At 41.4% G+C, this 25,169-nt stretch overlaps 1 protein-coding gene across 2 annotated transcripts in view; it reads left to right on the forward strand.

Annotated features, from left to right (window-relative positions):
* Positions 1-25,169, forward strand: part of LOC126339265 (nitric oxide synthase, salivary gland) — a 1,479,392-nt gene that overhangs the window by 1,201,428 nt on the left and 252,795 nt on the right. For both annotated transcript variants that reach the window (XM_050001617.1, XM_050001616.1), the window contains exon 5: positions 8,968-9,109. In XM_050001617.1, coding sequence (XP_049857574.1) covers positions 8,968-9,109 — 142 coding nt within the window. The remainder of the gene's footprint in view (positions 1-8,967; positions 9,110-25,169) is intronic.

Below are 25,169 nucleotides of genomic sequence, written 5' to 3' on the forward strand. Positions count from 1 at the left end.
ACGGGAATTCCACTGTTAAATGCAGAGGAGAGAGCAGGTAGGTGGAAAGAATACATTGAAAGCCTCTATGAGGGTGAAGATTTGTCTGATGTGATAGAAGAAGAAACAGGCGTCGATTTAGAAGAGATAGGGGATCCAGTATTAGAATCGGAATTTAAAAGAGCTTTGGAGGACTTACGGTCAAATAAGGCAGAAGGGATAGATAACATTCCATCAGAATTTCTAAAATCATTAGGGGAAGTGGCAACAAAACGACTATTCACGTTGGTATGTAGAATATGTGAGTCTGGCGACATACCATCAGACTTTCGGAAAAGCATCATCCACACAATTCCGAAGACGGCAAGAGCTGACAAGTGCGAGAATTATCGCACAATCAGCTTAACAGCTCATACATCGAAGCTGCTTACAAGAACAATATACAGAAGAATGGAAAAGAAAATTGAGAATGCGCTAGGTGACGATCAGTTTGGCTTTAGGAAAAGTAAAGGCACGAGAGAGGCAATTCTGACGTTACGGCTAATAATGGAAGCAAGGCAAAAGAAAAATCAAGACACGTTCATAGGATTTGTCGACCTGGAAAAAGCGTTCGACAATATAAAATGGTGCAAGCTGTTCGAGATTCTGAAAAAAGTAGGGGTAAGCTATAGGGAGAGACGGGTCATATACAATATGTACAACAACCAAGAGGGAATAATAAGAGTGGACGATCAAGAACGAAGTGCTCGTATTAAGAAGGGTGTAAGACAAGGCTGTAGCCTTTCGCCCCTACTCTTCAATCTGTACATCGAGGAAGCAATGATGGAAATAAAAGAAAGGTTCAGGAGTGGAATTAAAATACAAGGTGAAAGGATATCAATGATACGATTCGCTGATGACATTGCTATCCTGAGTGAAAGTGAAGAAGAATGAAATGATCTGCTGAACGGAATGAACAGTCTAATAAGTACACAGTATGGTTTGAGAGTAAATCGGAGAAAGACGAAGGTAATGATAAGTAGTAGAAATGAGAACAGCGAGAAACTTAACATCAAGATTGATGGTCACGAAGTCAATGAAGTTAGGGAATTCTGCTACCTGGGCAGTAAAATATCCAGTGACGGACGGAGCAAGGAGGACATCAAAAGCAGACTCGCTATGGCAAAATGGCATTTCTGGCCAAGAGAAGTCTACTAATATCAAATACCGACCTTAATTTGAGGAAACAATTTCAGATGATGTACGTCTGGAGTAGAGCATTGAATGGTAGTGAAATATGGACTGTGGGAAAACCGTAACAGAAGAGAATCGAAGCATTTGAGATGTGGTGCTATAGACGAATGTTGAAAATTAGATGGACTGATAAGGTAAGGAATGAGGAGGTTCTACGCAATATCGGAGAGGAATATGTGGAAAACACTTATAAGGAGAAGTGACGGGATGATAGGACATCTGCATGGTACTAGACGGAGCTGTAGAGGGCAAAAACTGTAGAGGAAGACAGAGATTGGAATACGTCAAGCAAATAATTGAGGACGTAGGTTGCAAGTGCTACTCTAAGATGAAGAGGTTAGCACAGGAAAGGAATTCGTGGCGGGCCGCATCAAACCAGTCAGTAGACTGATGCTAAAAAAAAAAAAAAAAAAAAAAAAAAAAAATGTAGTTCGGGGCTATCTCGAGGTAGGACTGTTTCCAGACGGTCGAGCTTAAATACGAAGTTTAGTTTTTTCTCACCAGCCATGCCTTTCACAAAGGCAGATGAAATCTGGCTTCAAACTTTCTTGGCAGATATCTTTTCAAAAGTTAATAGATTGAACTTATTCTCTGGAGGTGAAATATAAACGTTTATACGGCTTTATTACCCCTCTCATCCGCATATTTGTGAGAAAATTCCCTTTTTTGGTCGACCTGTTTAGGAAATAAATACTTTGTGCTGAAAGTGACTTGAGAATTAATTTAACGTCTGTGGTTCCTAATTTCAAAGCTTTGTGCCACGGAAAGCAGGCGCAACTCTTTTCCTGAATACCAGGGAAGAGATGAGTAATTACAAGGAATACTTGTATTTATTATTGCATTTAGGCCCATACGTTGTGCAGAGTTTTTAAGCCGTAACCAGAGTGACTTCAGGTTTTAACTGTTAAGAGTTGAGTTAATTTGTCATTTAACCTTTGGCTTGGAATTCAATTGCATGCTTTTCTACTCTGTGTATATTTAGAAGTCACAATTGTAGAAGGGGTTCGCGAGTCGAAAAAGGTTGGGAACCGCTGCCCTGAACTACAACTAGTAATTTCCTTTGCTGTCGCGTCGCAGACAGAGAGAGGGAAAACGACTTTATGTATGCCTCTGTATGAACGCTGATTTTTCTTACGCGAAATGTACGTCGGTGGTAGTAGACTCGTTCTGCAGTCAGCTTCAAGTGCCTGTACTGTAACGTTTCTTAACAGTGTTCCTCTGAAGGAACGTCGACTTCCATCCAGGAATGCTTATTTAATACGACCTATGAGGACCTCAAACAGGCGTGTATTACTCAAGAATATGTCGAACTAGCATCTTATATGCGGCGTCCTTTACAGATGAACCACACTTCCCTAGCATTCTCCCTATAAACTGAAGTCGACCAATCGCCATCCCTACCACAATCCTTACATGCTCGTCCCATTTCATATCACTCCGCAACTGTGCGACTGGTCCCGGCGGAGGTTCGCTCCCTTGGGCATGAGTGTGTGTGTTTGTCCTTAGGATAATTTAGATTAAATAGTGTGTAAGCTTAGGAACTGATGACCTTAGCAGATTTCACACACATTTGAACATTTGTCAGCAAGGAAGGTGATGGCGACAGTGTTTTGGGATAGGCAAGGTGTGCTTCTTATTGATTTTCTCGAATGTGGAGCAACCATAAGTTCTGCCCAGTACTGTCAAATTTTGCACAGCCTTAGAAGAGCAGCTCAAAACAAATGCCGAGGAAAGCTGACGTCGAAACCACTTACACGGCAAAACCGCACTAAACACCTCTTTAATTCATTCAAATGGGAAATTTTCCTTCATCGGCCCTACAGCCACGCTCTTGCACCAACCGACTTCCACTTGTTTCCCAACTGGCTTGCAACGCAGCGCTTTGATGACGACTCGGAACTCCAGGCGGACATGACTCACTGGCTGAGGTCTCAGGCGGCAGAATTTTACAAAGAAGGTCTTTCAAAGCTTGTTCACGGCTATGATAAGTACCTCAGTATGTTTGGAGACTATGTGGAAAAGTGGTATGTCAGTCGCTCTTTCAGATGTATAACATGTATTTCTTGTACTTAGTTTTTTTTAATTCGAAAACGTTCCCTGCTTTCTGTATAGCCCTCGTACATTTAGAGCTAGCTGCCATTCAACAGCAACTGTAAAGTTTGCATAAGTCGTCCTAAAGTCATCTTCGACACCTTATCGCATACCACAGCATCCTCAGCAAACAACCGGAGATTGCAGCCGATACGGTCCGCCAGATCATTTAGGTGTACAGAGAATAATAGCAATCCTATCACGGTTCTTGGGGCAGTCCTGCCGATAACCGTCTCTATAATGAACACTCACCCTCGAGGACAACGTACTGGATTCTATTATTTAAGAAGCCTCTGAGCCACTCACATATCTGGAAACCTATACTGTATGCTCGTACCTTCGATAACAATCTGCAGTGGGGTACCATGTCAAATACTTTTCGGAAATCTAAAAGTATAGAATTTGCCCTTCATCTATAGTTCGCAGTATATCACGTTCAAGCTGAGTTTCACACGATGCTTTCTAAGACCGTCGTGATATGTGGACTTAAGATTTTCGGTCCCAGGGAAATTTAATATATTAGAACTCAAAAAATGGTTCAAATGGCTCTTAGCACTATGGGACTCAACTTCTGAGGTCATCAGTCCCCTAGAACTTAGAACTACTTAAACCTAATTAACCTAAGGACATCACACACATCCATGCCCGAGGCAGGATTCGAACCTGCGACCGTAGCGGTTCCAGACTGTAGCGCCTAGAACTGAACGGCCACTCCGGCCGGCATTCGAACTAAGAATATCTTCTACAATTCTACAGAAAAACTACGTTAAGGATGTGGGTCTGAAATTTTGTGGGTCCGTTTTTTTGGCCTTCTTATATACAGGGTGTCCCAGCTATCTTGTCCACCCAAAATATCTCTGGAACAGTAACAGCTATTGGAAAACGATTTTCACCGGTATCAATGTAGGGCTGGGGCCCATGAATGTTTACATTTGGAAACATTCTAAAACGAAAGCATATGTGTTTTTTATCACAAACGTATGTGTTTTTTTATCACAAACGTATGTGTTTTTAAACGGACCTCCTATATTTTTTCTTCAGCAATCCATAGCATGACAAAGCACACACACAATGGCGTTGATTGCATCGCAATATTTCCATTACATCCCGAGATATTGAGACGCGAAGTTGACGCTTGAAACACCCGACATGCGCTACTAGCGCACGTCCTGAGGCTCAGGGGTGAACCCCATGCTGCCCGTAATCGCGATGTGATTGACATGTGTAATCACACCTCCATACTTATCAAGAGGGACACTTAATCACATCGCGATTACGGGCAGCATGGGGTTCACGCCTGAGCCTCAGGACGTGCGCTAGTAGCGGATGTCGGGTGTTTCAAGCGTCAAATTCGCGTCTCAATATCTCGGGATGTAATGGGAATATTGCGATGCAATCAACGCCATTGTGTGTGTGCTTTGTCATGCTATGGATTGCTGAAGAAAAAATATAGGAGGTCCGTTTAAAAAAAACATAAGTTTGTGTTAAAAAACACATATGCTTTCGTTTTAGAATGTTTCCAAATATGTACATTCATGGGCCCCAACCCTACATTGATACCGGTGAAAATCGTTTTCCAATAGCTGTTATTGTTCCAGAGATATTTTGAGTGGACAAGATATCTGCGACCCCCTGTATAGCAGACCCCTGCGCAATTTTCCAGACTCTAATACTCGTGAGTGCCATATAAGTGTTACCCGTATTTCCCAATTCAGTAGTTTTTTAACCATATCTGATTCAATGTCGTATCGATAAGGTATGGTTTCTGTGTAAAGTATTAGTACAAGAGGAGATCGACACTATCCACGAGGATAGTGACTGGACTGTTTCACACGCTCTACCATCGTTGTTCCCTGTTGGGATAATGCTGTGAACACTGGTTCTTCTTCAGTTGATTACTACATTTTTTGCACTCTGTCTTCGGGCCACAGGTGGTGCATCGGGGCCATCCCACCGCCGTGACATCCTCAGGTGAGGATGTGGATAGGCGGGGCGTGTGGTCAGCACACCGCTCTCCCAGTCCTTATGATGGTTTTCTTTGACAGGAGCCGCTACTGTTCGGTTGATTGGCTCCTCAATTGGTATCACGAGGCTGATTGCACCCCGAAAAATGGCAACAGCGCATGGCGGCCTGGATGGTCACCCATTCAAGTGAAGACCACGCCCGACGGCACTTAATTTCGGTGATCTGACGGGAACGGGTGTTTCCACTGCGGCAAGGCCGTGGTTACTACTTGCCACACGATAATTTGAAAAACCTTTTATTTTGGTACTGTTATAAATGGTAGACTGGACAACTACTGCGCAAAAGAAAAGAACGGATTGCCATGCTTTTTGAGCAAGAATTTCACACAAAACTTAAGTCTTCCTGGATTTGAGGTAGTGGTCGATATAAAACTATTACCTAGGCTTCGCCTCCGAACTTCGACTATTACTTAAGTAACTGTGTGACTTTATGAGTTTTAGACTCTAACTCTGATATAAACAGCTCTTGGGTTGTACTAATACGTACATTTGAAAATGACTGCATAAACGAAATGGAATGGAAACAAAATGAAGGTAATTATACTTCGTGCACTGACGACCCGTGTAATGAAACGCTGTATCTGTCACCTGAAAAACGTAGCACTGTAAATTGCAACAAACTGCAGTTTGCTAAGTAGCTAAATTAACAACATCATTAATAATACTAATAGTCATAGAGTTATGGTCTTCTAATGTTCACCACCTGTCTGTATGATCGTACTGTTGTTCTGTCAATTTTTCATTATCTTGGCATTTTTGTTTCTTTCATAGCTTAACATTTTCGTCTGAGACCTGTATCTGCAAATTTTGTCCGATGCTTTCAGTAAAATTTATTCACAAATTATTAATTTTCAATATATGACCAAAAATATTGGCTTTCCTGTATAATAGTTTCAAAAATTATTTTTGCTTTATTTGTCTTAAAACTATGTCGTCGTTTTATGTGCACAGTCTTTTCTAAATCTTCTCCCGGTGTACACCTCCTTCACAATTTTCTGCCATCAGTCTTGTGACTAGTTTGGTGCATTCCACCACAAATTCCTCTCCTGTACCAAACGTTTCGCATCAGAGTGGCACTTACACCCTACGTTCTCTTTTATTTGTAGTACATATTCCAGTCTCTGTCTTCCCCTACAGTTTCTACCCTCTACAGCACCTTATGGTGTCACAGGATTTATTTCCTGATTTCTTAAGACGTGCGCTATCATTCTGCGTCTTCTTATTGTTATTGTCTTCCACACGCTCCTTCGTTCACCGATTTTGCAGAGACCCTTCTCTTTTCTTGTCTTATCAGACCACCTAATTTTCAACAGCCTTCTGCTGCACCACAACTCAAACACAGCGATTCTCTTCTTTCACGATTTTCTCACAGTCCATGAATCATCTCCAAACAATGCTGCTCTCCAAGGTATATTTTCACAACTTTCTTCTTCAACTAAGGGCGTTATTTCATACTAGCTGACTTCTTATAGCCAGCGATTCCCTCTTCACCTGCCCTATCACGCTTTTTATGTGCTCCTCGTTTCGTAGTTCACGTGTTGTTTTTCTTTCAAGCTAGCTGAGTTCCTTCACGCCTAATTCTGATTGTAAGTTAATCGCATTTCTGCTACTGATTATTACTTTCACATTTCCTCAGTTCGGTCTCAATCCCTGTTATGTACTCATTAGACGATTCCACTGAAGAGGTTCTGTAATTCTCCTTCTGCAAGAAGGCTGGCTTGCATGGCCGAGCGGTTCTAGGAGCTACAGTCTGGAACCACGCGACCACTACGGTCGCAGGTTCGAATCCTGCCTCGAGCATGGATGCGTGTGATGTCCTTAGGATAGTTAGGTTTAAGTAGTTCTAAGTTCTAGGGGACTGGTGACCTGTGAAGTTGAGTTCCTTAGTGCATTACTTACACATTACTCTACGCAAACTGAAAACTTTTTTGTAAAACTGTAGAGCACACTGTATCTCGTATGACTTCTTAGTTCACTTTTGGACTTTTTTTGGTTTTTATCTTTCATCACTTGTCACTGTGGGATTTGGGGTTTGGGACCGCATCCTCTTCCGGTGGTAAAACATGAATTACATGGAGAATAGTGTACCCTAAAGGAAAATGCCGGTAACGGTAATAAGTGTTTTAGAGCGCTAAACTGCGAGGTCATCAGCTCCCTTCTAAAAGAAAACATTCACCCTAATTATTATAATAGCATATTCAGGGAACTGGATGATTCCGCCAAAAATGGAATAAATCAACAAATAAAACTAGGAACGAAACAAAAGCAGTCAAAATCAACTGCCTGGTATTTGCGGATGACCATGCAGTCTGCCATTAATACGGAAATAACTACCATCCAAACAAACCTCCTGGTAAAGAAACTATCAGAGGAAACTGACCTGCAAATCTCGACATCCAAAACAGAAAACGTTACAAAATCCCACCAAACCGTTGCAAACAGAAATTCCAATATCTCGGAGAAATAGTTTAAACCGATTGAAGAATCAAAAAAATAAACAACGCCAGATCTCGTAAAACGGAAAAGGAAGGAAGATTAAAGGTCCAGTTGACAGCCCGGTCATTAGAGACGGAGCACCAGCTCGGATTACGAAAGGATGGGAAACGAAATCGGCACTGCCGTTTTCAAAGGGAACATCCCGGCATTGGCCTGGAGGGTTTTAGGGAAATCTCGTAAGTCCTAAATCTGAATGGCGCGACTGGAATATGGACCTTTGTCCCCCTCCATACGAGTCCAGTATGTGCCACCTCGCCCGGTCCCATAAAATGGAGATGGCTACTATCTTCCAACAACACCTGTGATGAAAAGAACGGTTTCCATTAATGAGAAAATTAAATGCTATGAAACTTAAAACCAAAAGCTCTCTATGCCGCAGGGTGCATTGCCACACTTAAAGTAGGAGAAATCGAAATAAATGGAGAAAAGAGAGAGAAAATTCTTTGAAAACTTGTGGGGCCTACGGTAGACGACAGTGGCAACTACACATTAAAAATGAACAAAAATTGATTTGAAAAAATTCTCCACTATATAGAAAAGGCGGATCAGTTTCTTTGGGCTTTTGAAAGAATGGAGTACAACAGATTAGCTAAAAGCAGCTTCCAGAGTTTCACTAACAAAAAGAACAAAAATCAATGGTTCAAAGGTATTCAAAAAGTCTTAGAAGAAACGAACATAACTGAAAAAAAACATTAAAGCAGAAAAATTCAGAACTAAGACAAAAAACGTCAAGTGTTTTCAAGAAAAAAGAGAGGAAACGTGGTAGAATTTAATTCAGGGACAACAAAGCGAGCAGGTCAAGATACCAACGATACAATACTGGGAAAGAAGAAGGAAGAACCTCATTCGAAAGAACAGTTCCGAGCAGTTGTTCCACGTGATCCACAGCTGGTCGGATTTGAAGAAAGAAGACGAATTCTTCAAATGTGGTTTTTCTTTTATTTTTTTCAAAAACCCACCAATTATGCTCGTATAATCGGCATACCGGCTAATAATGAGGTAGTTCTAATTCCTTGGTTTCCATAGGAACACTAATACTATTGGTACAGAAATACGTTTACCACGATTAATAAGACCAAAACTTAATAAAAGCCGTAGCAGTATCAGCACAGTGACGAGGCTTGAGACATGGACGTGTTGCAGGTCTGCCATCACGGTGTTTCCGCAGCGCACGGACGGAAAGCACGACTACAAAGTGTGGAACGCCCAACTGATCAGCTACGCCGGCTACAAGAACCCAGACGGCAGCATCACGGGAGATCCCAACAACGTCGAGTTTACCGAGGTACGTTGCGACCCACCAGTTAGAAACGATAAGCTTATCTCCTTGCCTTTGGTAGATTGTAAGTAAGTCAGCATTATAATGGAATCTTCCAATCTGTAGCGTACTGAGCACTATTTTGTAACTTGCTGACAGATTAAAATTGTGTGTCGACATCGTGAACCGTGCGGGGTAGTCGCGCCGTCTTGGGCGCCTTGCCACTGTTCGCAGGGCTCCCCCCCCCCCCTCCCCCCTCCCCCGTCGGAAGTTCGAGTCCTCCCTCTGGCATGCACGTGTGTGTCCTTACCGTAAGTTAGTTTAAGTTAGATTAAGTAGTGCGTAAGCCTAGGGAACGTTGACCTCAGCAGTTTCGTCCCATAGCAACTTACCACAAACTTCCAACTTTTCGGCATCGGAACTGCGAAGCTTAACCGGGGTTAGTGTTGCTCACGAAAGGCTAGATTCCGATACCGAATCCAGCTAATGATACGAACAACCGAATGAAAAGAACTGACTCATTCGGTTGTTATTTTACGTTTCGGTTGAGTTATTAATTCGTTCTTCTGAGTGAAATTAGTATGTGGGAACAGTCGATTCGGTTGGATGTAGTTTTGAACTCGCCTGATCCCTGCACATTCAAATCTGAACGGAAACAATCGATACTTTTTGTATTGTTAAATCATTTCTTTGTTGCGCCTGTCGTCACTGTTATTATCACGCAGATATTTTGTTCTTATTTGGTGCCATTAAGTACCTTTCAGTTTGTTTTCCCTTGACTATTTATGAATATTACGTTTACTCGATACTGGACTTTTTTGTCTGGATCAAATTGTCGACACGCTCCTCCGCGAGGAATGGGATAAATCATATGACCGCATAAAAAAGATCCTCGACATACCTTCAATGTGTTGTGCACTATTTGCAAGAACCATTCACAGTCTGCAACTACATTAATTAAATTCAAGAAAATTAATGAATGATACGTTTTTCGGAAAAATATACTTGTGACAAGTGGCAGAAAGCGCTTAAAAACTGATTAAATCACCACACAACCTAAAAAATATAAATTCTATATGCTTCCTGTACAGGTCACAGCTCAGCAATTACCGAAAGAGAAATATCGATGATGGGCACAAGTCTGCAGAAAAAAGAAACAGAGATTCAATAATTTTAAATTTCAAATGTAACTGTTCGTTTATTTAAACATAAACTTGCGACATTGCACCAGTTATCAAACTTTTAAAACCGACCAAAATTTGGTATTTAACACTAGAAGTTCGAGTATAGCATTCGCATATAAATAAATAAATAGAGAAATTTTGAAAATTAACAGTACACTTTTTCTTATTTGCTTGTCCTTGAAATGAGATAACAATCTTTAAAAAAAGTTGGTAAAGCTATTCAAGGCTTACATATAACAGAAAACGCTGAACAAATATACAAGTGAATACAATCCAATCCTGAAACTCTATGGAAACATTCACATAACTGAAGTAACCGTCAGAGACAAATGTCAGTCTGTTATCTCACATCAAGTGAAACCTCTGAAACACGACGAGTGAGCCGGCCGCGGTGGTCTCGCGGTTCTAGGCGCGCAGTCCGGAACCGTGCGACTGCTACGGCGCAGGTTCGAATCCTGCCTCGGGCATGGATGTGTGTGATGTCCTTAGGTTAGTTAGGTTTAAGTAGTTCTAAGTTATAGGGGACTAATGACCACAGCAGTTGAGTCCCATAGTGCTCAGAGCCATTTGAACCATTTTGAACCCGACGAGTGAGTGAAAAAAATTCGTAACACCCGCACAACAGAATTAAAGGATCACTTCTTCGAAAACCCCGTAACTGTCCCCCATTGCGACGCATTAGTTTGAAATATGACTCAGAGGTGGCTACAACCTTCCTTTGTAATCGTGCAAAAATGTGGCGACCTGCAACGCCATCCTCGTGCCCAGCGATGCTTCAAACGAGCAAAGTGTCGATATATGCGAAAAAGAAGTCCGAAGCTCAGAAGTTCATGCACCGTGAAAAGTGCGTTAATGATGTCGCACTGGCATCGAATTTCACCACAATTCTGCACAACGCCGCCACCAGCGTGTCACACGATAAGAAAGTCGTCTTACATTTCACCTCTTGGTTTTATGCCTCTGCGATACAGGTCAGAACTGCGAATCTCGGCGTTGAAATCACGCTGTTTTATTATGAGACACGCTGGCGCTCAGAATCGACACTAAAAGCGTTCAGGGGGGTAGTATAAAGGGCGTCAATGGCCCCACTCCCTCCGTTGGGACGTTGATTCGCACACATTTAGCGGCGAAAAACGACATTTTGCAGTTCCATGAGCAACAGAGACACATTCATCACGATGTCTGATACTGCTGACATCTCCCTGACATTTCAACCCTTCTCTAATTACATCGTTGGCTAGTAACTCCACTGAACATGATCTCACCCCCTTTGGAGTTCAGTGCGATAGCTATTCGATGAAATCTGAACGTGATCCAAAGCAGCAAAGACGTCATATGCTTTTACAATGCTCCTTCCTGTGGAGTGATTATGAGGGGGGGGGGGGGGAGTGCGACATTGACATATGCGTGAATAAAACGGGAAAGGGTCCCTGTAATACCCCTCAGTTCCGCAACAAACTCGATGGCACCCGCCCCCATTTATTGCAAAATGTAGAAATGTGGCTTAACAGAGAAAACCTTCGAAGAAGTGCTAGGTTCCTACAACTAGGCAACCACTTGATACACCTCCGGTGCCAGTGGCACATTTAATTCTGTTGCGCAGAGTAGTTGACGTGGCGCAGAGATTCGTTTCATAGGGTTGCTTCATTCCACCGACTGAAAGAAAAAACAATCGACTTATCAGTCGTTTGTTAAAAAGCGTTGGTTGCTCTATCACTTGCCCCAGCTGCCAGAAAGTTTCAATCTCTCTGGAACGCAAATACATACTTCGTTGTAAAGGAAACAATTTATCCTGAATACAACACCTAGGCTGAGACTCGGCTATATCCTTCTTTCTAAAAGTAACACTCCAGCAAAGTGTACAGAACGGCTATTGTGGAACTCGTGAGAGTAAAAAGTCGTTACTGACTGAAGTGAAGCTCAGGCCTCGAAGGACCTGTTGTCTGGCCCGCCTACATACATCAGTCGGTAAAAGCACTACATACCAAAGTGCAGGGTCATTGTGAGTGGAGGAGGAACACCTTTCCCACAGGCGCCTCAACCCACCCTGTGAGATATCCTATCCAACTACGCCATATGAAATTTAAATTTATTTACGCGCCATGTCATGCCATCCCTTCTTGTCAGTGTTGTCCTCGACTATTCCAGAAGAAAATACACTGTAAGACAAAACAAAAGAGACCCACCACGAAGGTATTATACGAGTACTAGAAAACAAACTGAGCGACTCAGTAACGCATTGATCCACTCTGGACTTCATGCCAGCAGCTATTCGGCTTTGCACCGATTGACAGAGTTGTTAATTATCTTCTTGAAGGATATCGTGCGAGATTCTGAGCAACTGGCACGTTAAAATCCCGAGCTGGTTGCAGGCTCTGACCCTAATGCTTCAAGTATTCTCATTTGGGAAGAGATCCAGCTATCTTGCTGGCCAAGGTAGGGTTTGGCAAGTACGAAGACAAGATCGACATGTACGGGCGAGCATCATCTTCCTGATCAGTAAGCCCAGAATGGATAGCAGTAAAGGGCAACAACATTGGGCGTAAAATATCCCCGAAGTACCATGTATGAGAACCAGAGGGGTCCTGGCATGAAAAGAAACGGCATCCCAGACCATCACCCCTGGTTGTCGGACCATATGGCCGGCGGCTTTGAGGTTGGTATCCCACCGCTGTCCATGGCGTCCCCAGTCACGCCTTCGGCGTAGAATATCAATGACTAGAGTGGAATTGTAATCGATGATGAGTTCCGCTTCGAACAGAATCTGATGACAAGGGAAGACATATCTGGAGACGTCCCCAACCGTGGTAGGATACTAATCTGACTGTCGCCCGTCATACGGCGCAACAACCGAGGTCTGGGGTGCCATTTCTTTTCTATCAGGATCCCTTTGGTTGTCAATGGTGGCACCCTGACAGCACAGCCGAACGTCGACGATATTCCACGCCCCGTTTTGTTGCCCCTAATGGTAGGCTACCCTGGGCTTACATTTCAGCAATATGATGCCCACCCGCACACGACGAGAGCTTTTTACTGCTTGTCCTCGCGCTTGTAAAACCCTAAATTGGCCAGAAAGGTCGTCGGAATTCTTCTCAACTGAGAACGTTTGGAGTTTCATGAGCAGCGCCTTCCAGCCGCTTCTGGATTTTGACGATCTAACGCGTCAATTGGACAGAATTTGCCACGATATCCCTCAGGACATCCAACAACTTTATCAGTCAATGCCAAGCCGAATAACTGCTTGCGTAATGACGAGAAAGGGACGTACGCACTATTGAATTGCTCAGTTTTTGAACCTCTCTCTCCTAAATAAATTATCCAACTTTCCTGAAATTGTAATCATTTGTTTGACTGCTGATGTCACGTCTACTGATTTTCGTTCCATTCGGGTAATTCCATCGTAGGATGTAGTTATCTTTTATTTTGTTTCCTTAGTGTGTCATTCCTTCTCCTACTAGCCCACTTAATTTTGAGAGCCCTTTAAAACCACATCCCAAACTCTTAGACTTTCCTCTTATCTGGTTTTCTCACAAACCATAATACACTCACGTATAATAAAGTGCTCCAGATGCGCATACTTAGATGTTTATCGTAAAATTAATATCTATGTTTGACAGAAGTAGACCTCTTTTGGGGTGGCACGCCCTGTTTCCCCGTATTAAACTACTCCTCATATTGTCCTTGCTTCCTCCATCATGCCTTATTTTGCTTCAGAGGTAGAGAACTTCTTAACTTCGTTTACTAAGTGGCCCCCAGTTTTTATGTTCAGTTTATTGTTAATCTCGGTTCACTCTTCGTCACTTTTGACTTTCTTTTGTATACTCACAGCTCACATTATTTGCTCGTTATTCAGTTAATTCCGTACAGCAGTTACTCAAGTACTGTAACTGTTCCCCATCTTCACTGAGGTAGAAGAGGCTGAAGCTTTCTTCGCTTTCGTAACTGTGTTTTCCGTGTACATGTTGAACGATAGGGAAGAAACTCTCCATTCCTGTCTTCCGCTCTTTTTACACCGAACAGTTCTCTCTCATAACATGTAATCTTTATTTACGACAGACTGTTTGGGCTTTGTCGCCACTTCCAAGTACCTGTGATTAACAATTTTGGATGAGAACAGGTACCGATTTCAGTGTCATTTATGTTAAAGTACCTGCATTACTCACGTCTAGACTGATGTGACATCCATATTACGTCGTTCGTGGGCTGTCTCATAACTATCACTGTTTTCATAAGATAGTAAATGATTTCAAGATGTTGAATATAAAATGTTGATTACGATGTGACAGTAATTTTACAGTTCCACCCTTACAACATTACATGTTTACAAAGATAGTGCAGATGAACAGCGATATTATTTTATTCACTAAAATTTGTTACGATAGTCTTTGGTTGTTGCACATCCACTTTCGTGTTCTAAAAGTTCAATGAGGTTTTTAAAGTAGGACTTGTGTCTAAATTCTGTATGTTCGTTTAATATTTCTTGTGAGTATTTTCTCGTGTACTTAATAGATTTCTAATTCTTCAAGAATGTTCGTTGCAAAACCTTTTGATATTCTGTACAGAATCTGTAGTGCACTTTCCATCGTATCAGCAGTATGAATTTGATTTTCAAGGTAGAAAGAAGCTCGACTGATTATATTCCCTTTTTCTAATGTGTTCTCTATAACTCACGTTGAAATTTCTTCCTGTTTGGCCAATGTACCGTTCTTATTTTTCCCTCTTGATTATTTCGTTTATTGTATGAGAGCCACCTTTTCCTATAACTTTCCGCAATAGCGACTATGAAATAAGAAGTTGAGAATCACAGTTATCTCCTCTCTGTTGCCCACAGGACGTCAACCCCACACGCTTCATTGTAAAAGACTGTAGGCCTGGAAGGTCATTTCCTTGTTCGCAGAAAGCTTCAAAAATTTGCTCAGCATTCTGCCCTTCAGCTGCACAGCACTAAGGCTAAATTACCTTTTGTCTCAGTAAAGAACGTCCCTTTTGGTCGTACCAGCTCGTCCGCTAATTACACTTCTCTGCTTGACGCTGTCCTCTGCAGTAGGTTCCTGTGCCGTCATTTACATCCTAATGTTCTGAACACTTTTATTTGGAAACATTCTGGATTTTATGACAGAAAATCTTTCAAGAGTAGTCTGCGAGCACTGGAAACGACCCCAAAGCCTTCTGTAGTCAGTTTAGAAAATTTTCTCATTCACGTCCCCACTTCCTCTTTCCACCAAAGATTACCAACAAGTATGAAGCAACTCAAAAGAATTAGACAATTCCAAAAACGAAATCAGTCACCACTAATTAACTGATCAGAAATTCATCCTTAAACGAGCTCCTCGCCCAGGTCTTGATGGCAAACGGGATGTCGACGTCCGCGCCGTGTCATTCTCTGTCATGAGGCGTCATGCGGATGTGATATGGAGACGCTTTCCTGGTCGTTTCTCCGACATCCCAGGTCGTGAAACCGCTGCTCCTTGCCCACGCAGATCCCCAATCGGCATACGAGGCTGAGTTCATCCCATGCCAAATTACCGGGACTTCGACACGGTCATCCTCAAGGCTAGAAAACAATACGTTACGCTGATTTTGCTGCTTTTTTTCGATACATTATTTGTCACCTAAATATCAGATAAATTTTGCTTCTAATCTGTGATACTTCGTTCACACAATTTATGAAATATAATCACATTATTACTCTAACTGCGCTAGCAACTCAACCTAAATATCAGATAAATTTTGCTTCTAATCTGTGATACTTCGTTCACACAATTTATGAAATATAATCACATTATTACTCTAACTGCGCTAGCATAGTGTAAAAGAACTTACACGTTCTAAAGATACGTTGGGCAAAGTATTGATAATATTTCCCTGCTTTTATATCATTTCTAATCGACGCTAACGCAGTTAGAAATATTCTATTTCTGCCTAACAACAGAATGAACTACCAGAAACTGATTAACTGAAACTTCCTGGCAGATTAAAACTATGTGCCGGGCCGAGACTCGAACTCGGGACCTTTGCCTTTCGGGGGCAAGTGCTCTACCATCTGAACTAGCCAAGCACGACTCACGCCCCCTCCTCACAGCATTACTTCCGCCAGTATCTCGTCTCCTAGCTTCCAAACTTTACAGAAGCTCTACTGCGAAACATGCAGAACTAGCACTCCTGAAAGAAAGGATATTGTGGAGACACGGCTTAGCCACAGCCTGGGGGATGTTTCCAGAATTCTGGAAACTGAATAACTGTTTACATTATTAATGGAAGTTTACTCAGGAGTTGCTGTTAACAGCCATGTTCAAGATGGTTTATTAACAAAATTGGGACGAATATCCAACAGATACGGAAACAAAAATAAATCACTGTGTAGAGACAGCAATTAGAGCAGGCTTAAAAATCTCTAGAAGGAGAGAGAAGGATTGAGGGAGAAAGAGAGAGAGAAGGAGAGGGAGAGATTAACACGTTACTAGCATGACAAGCAGGCCTAATTTTAGAAACAGCCAGTGCATGAATAAGGAAGATGAAGAGATGATGGAAGATGGTTTAGAGAAATTTTCTGTTGGTGAAAGAGCCTATGATAATCTAAGAAAGTATTTAATGACACTAGTCAACAATTTTAAAACTTTTTCATTATCAGATATGTAAATGAGTGATTTACCTAATTTTGGGTAAAATGATATTGCCTCTATCACGTCACATTTTACAGGTAGACAGCAAAATCAAAAACAACACTCGTGAACATTGGTATAATTAAATCAAACAAGAAATACATATTCAGAACTTTATAACTGAATACTATTAAATAAGCATATATAGACTTGGCGCCAGTAGAAAGTCTAAATTAGTTCACAATATTTTCTTCGAAAAGTGTACTCTTCTCCTTTTTGCCGTTTCTTTATCAGACCTGCTATTCAGTGACGTTTGGTAAATCTTGGAGCACACCCGTACAAAAGGAAACACAAATTACACGTGTGAACAAAGAAACGATAAACATGGACATACGGAAAATAAACTATAAAAGCCCTTAAAAATTCAAAAAGTCTTGCGTGCTATAACAATTTGAAAGGCAGATTCGAATTCTAAGTACCAAACTACGTATTATCTGTTATCCCAGAATCAAAACGTCAGTTCAGTATTGTAATCACGAAAATTTGCAATAAAAACTTTCTACCCAGTAATGCAAAAATGATTCCGTACTGAAATCACAATGCTTGTATCCAAGCAAATATTTTGGACTCAGTCAGAAATTGGACGTAATGGATGCACTCGAAAGAATAACTACGAGGAAAATTTAATCAGGGATGACAGTGTTGTAATGGTCGGAAATGAATTATATATAAATATGGAGAAAAATAACCGAAACGTTAAGAAAAAGTATTAATATTGTTTGACCATTTATGTAGTATGAACGAAAATATGCATAACCACTACGAAAAGCAGGTACCTCTTTGAAAAGGAACTAACAGCGTCCTAAGTCGATTTGAAGAAAATGTAAACTAAACAGCATGAAGAAGCAGCAAACAGGAATTGTTTCACAATGAATTACATTAAAAGCTGATGGATCTCAAGGTAAAAAGGAGCAAACTTAGCATGCGATCTAACAAATAAAACAAAAATCACACGGTGAAATGATGAAGTCTCATTCTAGAAAACCAACGCGACAAGTTGGAAAGAAAGAAAAATAGCACAGAGCTACAAATATAATGGAAAATGTAACGGAAAAGTACGCCGTCTGTAGTCTTGCTAACACGTAGTGTTCATTGCCGTTTAGAGTTTCAGGAGATAAAGGTAAAAGGGATTCCGTCCGAATAAAGCGGTAAAGGGGCAGTCTGCAAAGAATAGCTTATCTTTACGCAGCTGTACCGTAATGCGGGATGTCACGTTGTACAGTCGTACGCGTCTCATCCCTTTGTCAGGAAACTCTTTAGAAAGATACGGCGCGCCCTCATGTGAAGTGAGTCTCTGTCAACCTTGCGCCTTTTCGTTTCATATTTCCTCAATTAGAAAAAAGAAAGCTAAGGACTGCCTGACGTACCTAACTCCTTTGTATGAGAAGTGTGCCTTTTACTGGAGGCATTATTTTTTGTTAGGGTATAAATATGGTTCCATTCTCTTCAAATACCACTGTAACAGTAGCGTAAATGGTATGCGTCATATTAAGACATTCGTCATACGGCGAAGAACGTAAACAAGCCACCTTAACAACGCTGAAATACGGTGCTCTCTGTGTAGTATGCGCAGTGATATGTGCTGAGAAATGAGGGAACAGAATGACAGTAGCTTTTTATATTCATTGCAAGAAGTGTAAACAAAACAGTATTGTTCACTAAACATAACAGACTAGCGTGTTTTAAAGGGTGAAATCTCCAACTCCCATCGTGCTGTCCTGATTTAGGTATTCAGTGGTTTCCCTAAACTACTTCAGGCAACCGCTGGGATGATTTCTACAATGTTGGTCATTAAAACTACACGACATTTTAGGAAGAATTTATCAGAAGGTAAATGACAAGTCTGTACATGAACATGATTGACATCATTTAAGCGCATCCAGAGAAAGAAACTAAGAGTAACGCCTTTCGGATTTCTCTCATGTGCCACATCTCATAGTAGGACTTGCAATATACATCCTCAGTTATTTACTGGATGTATCCAAATCTCTCATAATCTCTACAGTTTTCACTCTCTACAGATCCCTCTAGTACCATGAAACTTATTCCTTGATGTCTTAACCTATGTCCTATGATCCTGTCCCTTCTTCTTGTCAGTGTTTTCCATATATTTCTTTCCTCGCCGATCCTGCGGAGAACTTGATCCTTCCTTACCATTCGACCTAATTTTCAAATGCTTCAAATGCTTCTGTTCTCTTCTGTTACGATTTTCCCACATGTCTCACTGCCTTACGCTACTGTGCTCCAAGGGTATAGTCTCAGAAATTACTTGCTGAAGTTAATGCCTATGTTCGGTGCTCACAGACTACTCTTGGCCAGTAATCACCTTTCTGACAGTGTTAGTCTGTTTTTTACGTCCTCCTTGGTCCGTCCGTCATGGGTTATTTTGCTGCCTAGGAAGCAAAATTCCTTAACTTCATGTGCTACGTGATCCCATTACTGATGTTAAGTTTCTTGCTGTTTTCACTTCTTCTACTTCTCATTGCATTCGTCTGTCTTGGATATTCTGTACTCATTAGTCTGTTCGTTGCAGTCAGCAGATCATTTAATTCTTCTTCACTTTGGTTCAAATGGTTCTGAGCACTATGGGACTTAACATCTGAGGTCATCAGTCCCCTAGAACTTAGAACTACTTAAACCTAACCAACCTAAGAACATCACACACATCCATGCCCAAGGCAGGTTTCGAACCTGCGACCGTAGCGGTCGCACGGTTCCAGACTGAAGCGCCTAGAACTGCTCGACCACACCGGACTGCCTTTTCACTTTGAATGAGGATAGCAATTTCATCAACGGATCTTATCACTGATATCCTTTCACCTTAGATTTTAATCCTACTCTTGAATCTTTCTTTCCTTTCCATCATAGGTCCTTCGATGTATAGATTGAACAGCAGGGGGCGAAAAGCTACATCCCTGTCTTACATCCTTTTAGTCTGAGCACAACGTACTTTATCTTCTAGTCTTTTTGTTCCGTCTTGGTTCTTGTAAATGCTGTATATATTGTATATTAACCGTCTTTACCTACAGCTTACCCCTATTTTTCTCAGGATTTCGAAGATCTTCCACCACTTTACATTGTCGAACACTTTTTCCAAGTCGACAAATCATATTAACGTTTCTAGATTTTTCTTCAGTCTTGCTTCCATTATCAACCGCAACGTCAGAACTGCATCTCTGGTTCTTTATCTTTCCTTAAGCCAAACTGCTCGTCATCTGTCAGATCCTCAATTTTCTTTTCCATTCTTCTGTATATAACACACAGAAGAATATACACGTTTTTAAATAATCATACTGCCATTTGACTGTATTTTTGTTTATTGAATCACGATCTAGATTTCGATATTTTATGCCATTATTAAGTGACTGAGTTTATGTCATTAATCACTTGAAAATGGCATAAAAAGGTCGAAATTAGGTCGTAATTAAATAAACAACAATACAGCCAAATGGCGGTGTGATCAATTAAAAAATTGTCTATGATTGTTGCTCAGCAAAATCAAAAAGTTGATTGAAAAGTCCGGGAACACTTTAAAAACCTTATTACAGCCGAATGATTAGCATTAAAAAGTAATAACATACATAATTTGAATAAAATAGTAAATTTTTTTCAATTAGATTCACTTCACGTATACTCCACGTAGGAGACATGTGTGATGCTGCAAACGTCGACGCGACAATCTAAATCTTGCCACACATGGACCAACATGTCTCAAAAACTGTGGCTGTTGCTTCGTCAGTTCTCCTATTCAAGGAGGGGAGACATAAACAAGGCCATTGAATAACGCCATTAAATGAAATCACCAGAGGCAATATTTAGGGTCCTAGGAGGCCATTTTAGCATAGGATGCTCTATTGATCCATCACGACCAGCCCAACTATTGGGTAACAGTGTGTTCAGATGTGGTGAAAATGTGCGGTTGCATCATTTAACCGAAGGACAGAGTTCTCTGATTCTGTTTGCAACGAGGGCATTAACCTGTCTGGAACATATGAAGAAAGGTCTCTCCAGCAACAGTTTGTTCTTCAAAGAAGAAAGGCCTATAAAGTTTCCTGTGAGACATGGTACAAACAACATTGAGCTTCGGAGAATCTCGCTTCTATTCAACAATGTTATGCACTTTTTTTTTTTCCTCATATCCTACAACTGTGCCTGTTCACTTTCCCATTTGTATGAAATGTTGCCTCGTCCGAAAAAAATATCGAATTCAGAAGACTATCGCCTTTGACCTGCTGCACTAACTGTAGCCTGTATGGTTTTATGTTTAATTTTTTTCGCAAAACATGCCACACAGTCCTTTCTGACATTTCCAGCTCACGTAAAGCACTGCGTAGAGATTCTGCCGGACTCCTTGTGTCCGTGGTGAGATGTAATGCTTGAAATTTGGTATTTTCGGCACACTCGTGACACTGTGTGGATCTCGGAATATTCAAATCCCTAAAGATTGGCAAAATAAAATGTCCCAACTACCAGTCCCCGCTCAAAGTCGTTAATTGTTGTCGTGCGGTAATAATCACGTCTCAAATGGCGCTAAGGACTATGGGACTTAATATCTGAGGTCATCAGTGCCCTAGACTTAGAACTACTTAAACCTAAACTAAGGACATCACACACATCCATGGCCGAAGCAGGATTCGAACCTGCGACCGTAGCAGCCCCTACAGAGACCTGGCAGTGAACAAAAGCAGGGTGAGTCCACATGGCGAAGACTCTTGTCATCATCGCAAATTTATTCGAGCCGGCCGCACACAGTTGTGATTCTTGTAGTGTTGGAACATATGGAAACTCATTCGAAGTAACGGAAGGATCACAATCAAACACACTCGTCCACCAATTGGGGTATTATTAAGAGGCGTGTGGCCGCTAGGTTCCTCGCCGCATTCCAAAAGATCGTCTATGAGAGACTGCTTGGTCGTTACGAGGCTGATCTTGACACTTTTTGTCGAGCGCAGTCGAAGGTATGAAACATGGGTACATCACCACGCAACCTTACACTTTGTTTGTAATGACTCGTGTTCCTAAGGATCCATACGAAGTGAAATAACTCATATGCTCCGAATTAAATTATCGCATAGTAGCGTAGCAGTTGTTATAATCGATTCGTCAGTACCCCACTTTTCTACTAATGACGATAAACAAAGTCTCGGTCACTCAAATATCATTCAATGGTCGATTTGAAATTTGAGTAGTTAGTTCTTCCGATTTCCCGTTCGTTAATACACACAATTGGTTGGAACAACCTTACTGTGCCCATCTCGCTGCACGAACAACTCTAGTAATATTGAAATAATGACAACAGCAGCGTAACTCAGCTCATTTTGTTATTAGCATGCGACACTACTCAGCTTCTCGCAATACACTGACACAGATGAGTAACGGAAATGCTACTGCAAAATGAAGGTTTCTTTTATGGCTGTTAAACAGAGCAGCTGGCCGAACAAAGCTCTTGCACTGCCCATTAAATTCTCATTAGCAAAAGGGTCGCGTCCGGCGAAATATTATGAGATTACTCACCTTAATGCTTAATGTTAGCTGTTTTCAGTATATCTATATGGGAATATGTTTGCATTTGCTCGTATATATTAGCTTCGAAAATGGAGCAACAATTAAATATAAATTTTATAATATAGTGATTTTAGCTATAACAGTAGCATCTTAATGCTCACTGCAATGCTTAAGACGCTAATTTTTAATCAGTAACAAATAATGTAAAATTGAAAACTAACATTCGTGTTTTGGCAGTTGAAGCATTATGTCATTTTAATAAAAATACCTTAAAGTTAAATCTGGAAAAGTGATAGTACTGACGATTATTAAAATCATTTAAGCTGAGAATGACCAGTTATTCGAAAAATACATTTGAATGGCCTTTCCGAGGTTATTAGCTCTTGGTGTTATTAGCTCTTGGTTTCAGGAAACATAGCTGTCACTGTCATTATTATTTACCGTTTGTTCAATTGTGAGCTGACATAGCCGGCCGGTATGGCCCAGTTGTTCTAGGCGCTTAAGTGTGGAACTGCGCGACCACTACGGTCGCAGGTTCGAATCCTGCCTCTGGCATGGATGGGTGTGATGTCCTTAGGTTAGTTAGGTTTAGGTACTTCTAAGTTCTAGAGGACTGATGACCACAGAAGTTAAGCCCCGTAGTGCTCATAGCCATTTTTGAGCTGACATAAAGCATTGTTAAAGTTTCAACTGTTTCAAACTGATCACAAAAAATGTTATTAGATTATTGTTCACTCATTTAATAACACAACTCGGAATTTCACTTAAGGAAAGGAAGGATCCTGTCATGGAAAATGTTTGAATTGAAACATAACAATTACTTTCACAATGAAAAACTATAATTTGAACACTATCAGTTCTAAAAGCTGGAATGTCCGTACAGAGTTGTACGATAAACTGGTTAGATCTTACTTTGTGTTGAATTTGCTTAAGTGCTTCGGCGGGTAACATTAAGTAGCAATAAATGGTACAGGCTCTTCATGGCGTCGATTTACAATATACCAAACGGGGAGTACCGGGCGTGAGTCGTGCTTCGGTAGCTCAGATAGTAGAGCACTTGCCCGCCAAAGGCAAAGGTCCCGAGTTCGAGTCTCGGTCGGGCACACAGTTTTAATCTGCCAGGAAGTTTCATATCAGCGCACACTCCGCTGCAGAGTGAAAATCTCATTCTGGATACAATATACCACATTGAGCCCAAAGTATTTTATTGTCAGAGAAGCTCTTGAAGTTTTGTACTGTACCCACATAATTCAAAATACTGCCTGTCAATACAAAATCTTCATATTGCAACATAACGATGAACATTTCAGCACCATCATAACCACACGCGAATCGCAGCACATTTTGCCTATAATACATTTTACGTCTGAACCAGAAGCAGTCTAGTGGCTGCATCTCCAACAACTACTTCGGGCAGCCCCGATAGAAACGCTTATAGATAATGTTACACCTTTAACTATTCCAGCGTGTCTACATACAATTCTCTAAACATTTACCATTAATGTATTGACATATTGGCGGAATTAAATAACTTTAATAAAACTTTCGCAGCATAAACATTACAGAAAACATATACAGGGAGACAATTATTGGGCTGTATGAAATTAAATCGTGGTAACTTCTAAAAGGTTTGCGTTAGGACGTTCAAACGGCACGGGCAGCCGGGGGCATGATGGGAATTACTAGTTTGGTTTAGCGAAGAGGCCCACTTTCCTTTGGATGGGTTTGTCAGTAAGCAAAATTGCCGCATTTTGAGGACTGAGAATCCGCATTTCGCGATCGAGAAGTCTCTTCACCCTCAAGGGGTGACTATGTGGTATGCAATGTCGGGTCAAGGAATAATTGCTGCGACATTCCTTGATGGCATGGTGACTACCGGACGGTATGTGAAGATTTTGGAAATTGATTTCATCCCCATCATCCAAAGTGACCTTGATTTCGACAAAATGTGGTTCAGGCACGACGGAGCTAGACCAAATCGAAGCAGTTGAATGTTTGAGCCCCTCTAGGAGCACCCTGGGGACCGCATTCTGGCTCTGGGGTACCCAGAGGCCACTGGCGTGGACCTCGATTGGCTGCCGTATTCTCGGGACCTGAACACATGCGACTCCTTTTTTGTGGCGCTATATGAAAGACAAGATGTACTTCAATAACTGCAAAACCATTGCTGAGCTGAAAACAGCCATTCAGAAGGTCACCGACACCATCGATGTTCCGATGCATAAGCGGGTCTGTGCCACATTATTGCCAATGATGGCAGGAATATCGAACAAGTCATAACCTAAATCCAAATATCTGTAGTGACAAGTTTGGTAGGTAGGAGACGAGGTACTGGCAGAAGTAAAGCTCTGAGGACGGGGCGTGAGTCGTGCCTGGGTAGCTCAGTTGGTAGAGCACTTGCCGGCGAAAGGCAAAGGTCCCGAGTTCGAGTCTCGGTCCAGCACCCAGTTTTAATCTGCCAGGAAGTTTCATATCAGCGCACACTCCGCTGCAGAATGAAAATATCATTCTGGATCTGTAGTGTCGTTTACATGTTGAATAAGGATTGTGCACGCCGTAGTTTGTAAGTAATTTGCGTTTTTTTTTTCATGTAGTTCAATAATTGTCGCCCTTTACACAATTCTAACCATATATTAAAGCGAAAAATCTATTATACCTATGTCTACATCTACATCCTACTCCGCAAGCCACCAAATGGTGTGCGGTGGAGGGTACCTTCGGTACAACTATCTGATG

The sequence above is a fragment of the Schistocerca gregaria genome, chromosome 1, assembly GCF_023897955.1.
Source record: "Schistocerca gregaria isolate iqSchGreg1 chromosome 1, iqSchGreg1.2, whole genome shotgun sequence".
NCBI lineage: Eukaryota > Metazoa > Arthropoda > Insecta > Orthoptera > Acrididae > Schistocerca > Schistocerca gregaria.